The sequence below is a fragment of the Rhinoderma darwinii genome, chromosome 10 (assembly GCF_050947455.1).
Source record: "Rhinoderma darwinii isolate aRhiDar2 chromosome 10, aRhiDar2.hap1, whole genome shotgun sequence".
NCBI lineage: Eukaryota > Metazoa > Chordata > Amphibia > Anura > Rhinodermatidae > Rhinoderma > Rhinoderma darwinii.
In genome coordinates this window covers 86,689,250-86,696,971 of record NC_134696.1, presented here as the reverse complement: position 1 = coordinate 86,696,971, position 7,722 = coordinate 86,689,250, and the positions used below count along the sequence as shown (strand labels likewise).

Here is a 7,722-nt window from a genome sequence, read left to right as displayed (position 1 = left end):
CATTTTGTATAATTTGTCAGAAATTTTAAAACAAATGCCCGGTCTGAGACGACTATAGACGGATTTGCCAGGAATTCTGTACATTTAATTGAGACTTACTCAACAGTGTTGTTTTTTGCCTCCCTGAGTGACGTCATCATCATCATCATCATCATCATCCTCCTGCACATGACCTCCCCTGCTCACCAGGTCAGACAGCATATAAAGGAGTCACAGGCACAGCTGCAGTCAGGGGACCAAAGCCTTATTGAACAGCACTTATTTCTTGGACTGAACACTCTGCCAGGGAAGAAGCCACAGGGAACTCCTGAGGACAGACACACCGCTTCTAAATAAAGGTGAGAGGCGCTCATCCAAAATCCACTGAACGCTTTATTTAAATTTATTTCTGAATTCTACATTTTGACATAGTCCTAATAGTGCATTAAATTATCCTATAAAATATTTAATGTCTTTGAAATTGTAAATTCTTTTTTCTTAAGTTACCTTTTTTTTTTTATTGTATCTTTTTACATATACCTTATATATTTTCCTGGCAATACGGATGTAGCAGTGCTGAATTTGTTATTTAACTTTTTGAAGATACTTCATTTGCTCATCGACATTGCAGAAAGTTTCAATGCAGTCCCATGTAAAAACACAAATGATAGTGATATAAATATGAGGTTTGTCAAATACCAACACAACTCTTCTACATCCGTACTTCATGATTGAAGTCAAGATTTTTTTTTACCCGATACTAAACCACGGGTTATTGGTAAAACTTTGCACACAGATTCATATTGTCCATTCACATTATTAAGTTACACACGTGTCCATGCAATAAAACAGTGAGCAAGTCAGCGCTAATCTCCCTATGGCGGGCAGAGACTTGCAAATTCTGCTGGTATGACATGGGCTTTCTGATGCAATATAATATACGGATTGCAGTGTGCCTGCTCTTGTCCCTAGGCAATATAATCCTTACAGCACAGTGGGGTTCTTTACTGCTCTTTTAAAATCCTAGGCTTAAAATGTAGCAGAGCTAATCTAGACGTAGCAATAACCATTGACGATCCAGATGCCAACGACAATTTTTAACAATAAGTCATTTGTCGCAACTTATAGTAATATTACAATATCTAACTGTGTAATGTAACTCATTGATTCGTAAACTATGCAACCCAAGATATTCAGCTCTGCTACATCTGTACCTGTCCATTTAATTGTATTTATGCTAATGTAATATTATTTAGATGTATCTTTATTGAGCATCCCATGTTGTATAGTAAAATGCCTCTCAAAAGTAAAGCATGGGTTCAAGCCTGGCACGCAGCAAGCCAAATCTAGCGATGTACTATCCTTTAGTACAAGGCTTATGTGGCAGATTTTTATTTTAGGCTTGCTGTGCTTATAAATAGCCTTGGTATATGTATATTAACTCTATTAAGTACTAGGCGAGTGGTTATGCTCCCTATTGGTTATACTCAGTAACAGATACATGGGTAGTAAATATACGCTGCCAGGATATTATCAATGAATCGCTATTCAATATTGGGGTTGACTATTGTCAAACTCCGCCCTTAAAGGCGCAATCCACCCAAAAGTCATCTGACGTACTATGAAATCTGTAAGTGGTACCAAAGGGAACCAGGTGCCCTATAGAAGACTGAAGACCCTTTGTTATGAAGGTCATTGGTTGTCCACGCTCAGGGGTACCTACCATGAAATCTTCTGACATGTATCCATGACATAGCAGGAGAAAATCAGACTTCTTCATTTCATTCATCATCAGTTATTAATACAGCGCCATACATAGAATACTGTCACATACGTCTTTCCAAGGAAATCACAGTCTAATTCTCCCATACAAACACCCTAGGGCCTATTGAACAGGAAAATTATTCAATTAAAGGGGTTTTCCGGGATTAGAGAAAGGGATCTGCTTATTTTTTTTTTTTCAAAAACAGTGCCCCTCTTGTCCGTAGGTTGTGTCTGGTATTGCAGCGATACCAAATAGGAGACACTTGTTCTTGTTGGATACTGGGATCGTGGCTTTCTCTTTTCAGTGAAGTATGTAGGGGTATGGTTGCCGTTAGGCAGGGAGGGGTTTTATTACATTAGTCACTACATTTGGCTGCGTTCTCCAGTCTTGTCACTACCTGATGCTTCAATTAAGGAGTAGATTGAAGCTGAACTCTTCGGTATGACCCAGTTCATTGTGTTACTGGCTGTACAATGGTTCACGGCCACGGCTGCTTCCTCTATTGGATTATGTCCCATAGATTTACTATTTTTGTTCTACTTTGCCCAGGAGCCAAAATGTTACAAAAACAATGACTTCTTGTTTAAGAATTGTGAGTCCAAAAATATTGTACTGATATGGTGTTGTTCTCTTTCCCACAGTCATGGCTCTCCGTGGATGTCTTATTTTGTTGTTCCTTGGGATGACCATTAATGTCTGCGGCGCTCACTGGATGGGAAACCGGGACAGGTGGGTTTATTGCATTCTTACTGAACCATGATGTGGGCTTTCTATAATCCTTCTTCATTTACAGTGAATGTCTATAGATTTGGGACAAGAGATCATCAAATGGTGGCCAGGCTCTTACGGGGACAAGTCTAAAAGTGGTCATAAGACCATTGTCAAATTATTTCCCATGATGGCAGTCTTTAGCTGAGGGTCTGCCCGGCTCCAAAGACATTAGAGCGTTAATGATTCCTGTTGAAAGTTTTAGGATCCACCAACAAAAATCTTTAATGGCTATTTTTGTAAATTTAGTTTTTGTCCAATTTCCCACCTCCCTAAGGCCGGATTCACACGAGTATATCACGGACCGTATGCCGGCAGTATTTCCCGGACCAAACACACTGCAGGGAGCCGGGCTCCTAGCATCCTTGTTATCTATGACCCTAGGTGTTACTGCCTCGCTGCGGAAAACTGTCCCGTACTATAATCATGTTTTCAGTACGGGACAGTAGTTCCGCGGGGAGGCAGGGACTCCTAGTATCATAGATAACAAGGATGCTAGGAGCCCGGCTCCCTGCACTGTGTTCGGTCCGGGAAATGCGACCAACATGCGGACCATATATCACGTACCGAACACGCTCATGTGTGGGAGGCCTAAGGTCCTTCATGTGTGGGAGGCCTAAGGTCCTTCAATGCAGGGATTTTGGGGTTTTTCTTGCCTTCTTTGTCTCCTCAATGGACCAGTGTCATTGACCCCCCCCCCCCCCATAAACTCATATATGGTTCAGAACTCTGTGCTGGTCCTGAGAGTGTCATGAACAGTAGGGAGCAAGTAGGAATTTTTAGGGTTGAGAGATTGACCACATCAAGGGGAAACACTGAATTATACAGACCATGCTCTATGAGACCCCATGCACATGACCGTAGAATTCATCTGTAATTACATTACGGTCCGCAATTACGGACCCATTCACTTCTATTGACCACGGACACCTTCCCGTATATTTACGGGAAGGTGTCTGGGCCGTAGAAAGCCTTTGCAAAAGATAGGACATGTCCTATATTTTGCTTTTTACGGACCATACTCCCATACTTTGTATGGGAGCATGGGCCAAAAATGCGGGTGGCTGTCAGCGGCCGGCCATGCCCGTAATCACGGATCGTGATTACTGGCATGGCCGTGTGCATGGGCCTATGATATTCTCAACACCCTAGATGCCAAGTGGGCACTTAATGATGTTGTTACATGACTAAATAAGAATAGAAGAACGTGTGACTGTGGGTATTATCGTGACTGATAAAGTTTCGTTTCCTTGCAGACGTATGCCACCACCTGTGGAATCATTCCTGGAGAAGCTAAAAGATCTTTCAAACCAAAGACTAAACCGAGATGTAAGAGACAGTGACAATCATATAACTAATGGGGAGGTCACAAAAGAAGATACACAAACTGGTCAGAACGCCTTAAGGTAAAAGAATCATCTTAATGTTGATCTATGTAGAATACACATTTCTTGTCGGGAAATAGATTAGTCCTTAGAGCTACGGAGTGGTAGGAAGAGGTTCTTAAGATATAGTTACTAATAATTCAAATTGTTTTATAAAATGGCACTTACTACATTTACTATCCACTTCTAAGGTACATTTTGGGAGAATGGAAAAAAAAAATTGCCATTTGAGGGTCACATTTTTAGGTATATAAAGTCCTTAAACCTCTTTTCTATCGTGTCCTTCCCAGTATGGGTGGAGTGCGGAGTGCGGGGGTGGAACCTTTGGATAGGTCATCAATATCAGATCGGTAGGGGTCCGACTCCCAGCATCCCATCCGATCTGCTGATTGAAGGGGCCGTACTGCAGCATCAATATCAAAGTCCCAAAAAAAAACTTTAAACTGGTCATACACATGGATGCTCAACATTTTTCTTCCGATTCCACAATAAACATGCTCATTCAGCTCCGTCCAATGGTCCTGTTATTTCTATAGGAGCACCCCTGTCGGCACGTCTCCAGGAGAAAAAGGGATCAAATCCATCTACTAAACGATTTACGCGTGGCATAAAAAATTTACACATTTGCTCACAAATTTGCAACTTTTCCCCCCTCTCGCTACTTTTAAAAAGTGGTGAAAAAAGAGAGAGAAGTTAGGTGGGAGGTGCTGGGCCACAGTCGGCCCAACACATTTACTTTATTTTATGCCAGAAATTGCCGTAATTATGGCACAAATCTGTGTGGCATAGATTATAATTTCTGGCACACGGACAGCCGAAGATGGGCCAAACTAATTAAGAGGCACGCCGACGTAGTTTAGTTCAAGCATATGAAACGTAAGTCTTAATAAATCCCCCCCATTGAGTTAAAAAATATCTAAATATTAGCCGTTTCTCCTACGTGGGTAGCAAAAAATGAATTGCAACCACTAATGGCAGACATTACAGTACCCATATGAAGAAATGTGTTATAGAGGTTGTATGAGATTGGAAAAAAGGCGCTGTTGGTTTTCCCCCCAGAAACAGCACCCCTTTTCTCTGTGGTTGTGTCTGGTATTGCAGCTCAGTCCTATTCAAGTGAATGGGGCTGAGCTGCAATACCAAACATAGCCTATGGACAAGAGTTGCGCTGTTTCTGGTAAAAAACAAAACAGACCATTTTTCATACCAACCTTTTACTATTGCTCTGTATACCTTGTACGCTCACAATAAAGTCCATAAACCTACATTTGTCTTCTCCAGTTCCTTATTGCACCTGAGAGAGAAACGTTATGCCGCTTCCACCAGTTCTCGCGGCTGCCATTTGGGGACCTGCCAGATTCAGAATTTAGCCAGCCTACTTTACCGACTTGGGAACAACAGCTCCAAAGATGGGTCAAACAGAGACACTAAAGACCCATTAGGATATGGCAGAAGACGTCGATCCTTGCTCCGGGAGAAGGAACGGACTGGCTTATCTGAAACGTTACTTGCTACATAGATAATTCTGCACCTTTAACGCTCACTCCACAAGTCTAAGAAGAATCTATACTGGTAATTTACATCACATAGAGCTGAATTTGTGGTCTTTAGGTTGTCCTGTGGAGTAAATCCAAAAAGCCGAGCTCGGAGACGTATGCTCCTGGGTGGTCAGGCTGCAGGCGATCAGTCACAGATCATGAAGATTACACAAGCGTGTAGTGATACACTTGTTTTTTTAATTGAAGGAACCAAGATTTGTGCACTGATCCAAGTGTTAGTAAATTTTCCCTCCTCCTTCCTATAAGGAAAAATGAAACGACTATACCGGGAGTATGATTTCCAACAATAATAATGTAATGTGCTTTACTGCTACTGTGTAACTCCGTGTGCCAAGAATAATATTATAAAGTTGTATTTAGAGTGACGTCCATGTCATGCTTTGCGATTCTTGTGGATGACACACTGACGGAGCGCTCTCGGCGTGCCTACAGGATGCAGGTGGGGAATTGTTTTGCACTTGTGTACTTCTTAGGTTTGCTATGGGGGTGGGGGGAGATGTTTACGCAGAGGCCAGTTCCAAACATAAGATTTCCTCTTTTTCTACCTCTCCGAAGAAGGTCACACGTGACGACTATTTTTTCCTTTGCACTGGATATTAGAAGAAAAACGGGTATTGGCACGAACCATAACCGGGCCTTGCAGACATTAGATGTTTATAGTCCCAGCTGAACATAACAAACATGTTCCTCCGTACAGTTACAGTAAATGTGCACGCAATTTCGCCATAATAGTAAATTTTTAGGAAGTCACATTGACCTTTAAAGGGTCTTTTTTTTTTTTTTTTCTCAGCAGCACTGGTATTGCAGTTCAGCCACATTCACTTGAGCAGAGAAGGGCTGCAATACCATACACAACCTATGAGTGGAGCTTTTTCTTGAAAAATAAAATACAAAAATAAACAATTTTTTTTCTAATATTGTATTATACCTTTTAGGGGCAATGTCATCTCTAAATTTATTGTGCCCTGTTGGCACAGTAAAAAGGGGTTCACTTCTCTACTACGTAGCAATATCAAGTGATCGTAAAACCAAACAGGGGGTCCCACAGTGTAAGAATGGTTTGACCAAACTACATAACCCCCTTCAACACGTTGCAAAAAAATCTGTGCCCCACTGGACCTCACCCTGTGGCTCTCCAGCTGTTGCATAACTACAACTCCCAGCATGGCTGTCAGGGCATGGAGAAACTTGTCGTTTTGCAACAGCTGGAAAGCCACAGGTTGAAGACTACGGCTGTACCCCAAAGAAACCAAAGACCCCATAAACGCCCAGATCTGAATCCAGAGACAGTTCCTTCATCTTACGTATACACGAGGATAGAGTGATGTAGTCAGCAGAGCAATGTGTCGTAGATTTCACTGTATTTTATGACATTGTCTGATCAGGAATATATACTGTAAACATATCGGAGATGTAAATATATCTATACACACTCTACAGATATTTATAGTTTTTACGTTTTATTTGTAAGTATTTTAAGTTAATATTTCTAAGTTATAAATGGTTGGGAATTGATAATTTTATATACCTTATTTTATTATGTGTTGACACTTTGCTCAAATGGAATAACGTATGTCTGATGTTCACCGATTAAAAGGACATTTATCCAATCCAAAGAGTCCTGTGATGTATACACATATGATATATGGAACGTGTAATATATGGATCTTTGGTGTGAACCCATTGTATATACAGTGGTGGTAGCCATTTCCGGGAGTATTATACCTCACCTTACACCTTCCGTGGTTCAGCCGAGCAGTCCAGTGTCCAAGATTGAGAAGAAACATGGACCAGACCTTCAATACTGGGAGATGTCAATTGTAGACACGCAGCCTCTGCCTGGGGTTACTTGGCCCCACCAGAGGAGTTGATTCTGAGGGCCCACCCTCTATCTATATAGAACATGTACACGGACCCTTTTTATTTCATCATAGTCCTAGTTGTCGTCATTGTACACATAGGAAGTATCATCAATAAGGTCTATTAGGTAATTTGTGAATCATCCCTTATGAAATAGACCCTAGTGGCAAGTGATTGGCTCCAAAGAACTCCAAATTAGGTTTTCTGATGGAATTTTAAGGCCCATTATAGTGTTAGAGCCCGGGCCACCGGAGGATCCTCATGTTCTCTGGTGGGCCAGTCTTACCCTTTAGGCACGTATGGGGCAGAGACTAGTGCTACAAGGCGGCTCAGCGTCGCCCACGATTTAAGCTGCCACTTCAATGTTCTGAAACGTGCTAGCGACCATCATAAAAACTTTGACCGA

The 7,722-nt window shown here is 41.6% G+C and overlaps 1 protein-coding gene across 1 annotated transcript; it reads left to right on the top strand.

Annotated features, from left to right (window-relative positions):
* Positions 1-224: 224 nt before the first annotated feature.
* LOC142661535 (pro-adrenomedullin-like) lies at positions 225-7,000 on the top strand. Its single transcript, XM_075838947.1, has 4 exons — positions 225-338; positions 2,386-2,473; positions 3,769-3,918; positions 5,179-7,000. Exons 2-4 carry the CDS (start codon positions 2,388-2,390, stop codon positions 5,414-5,416), a joined length of 474 nt encoding a protein of 157 aa, XP_075695062.1. The 5' UTR covers positions 225-338; positions 2,386-2,387; the 3' UTR covers positions 5,417-7,000.
* Positions 7,001-7,722: the final 722 nt, after the last annotated feature.

Excerpts from the sequence above, each read along its gene's own strand:
- LOC142661535 (XM_075838947.1), top strand. The coding sequence starts at position 2,388 with ATGGCTCTCCGTGGATGTCTTATTTTGTTGTTCCTTGGGATGACCATT. Across the intron at positions 2,474-3,768 it reads TGGATGGGAAACCGGGACAG|ACGTATGCCACCACCTGTGG; the intron begins GTGGGTTTATTG and ends GTTTCCTTGCAG. Across the intron at positions 3,919-5,178 it reads ACTGGTCAGAACGCCTTAAG|TTCCTTATTGCACCTGAGAG; the intron begins GTAAAAGAATCA and ends TGTCTTCTCCAG.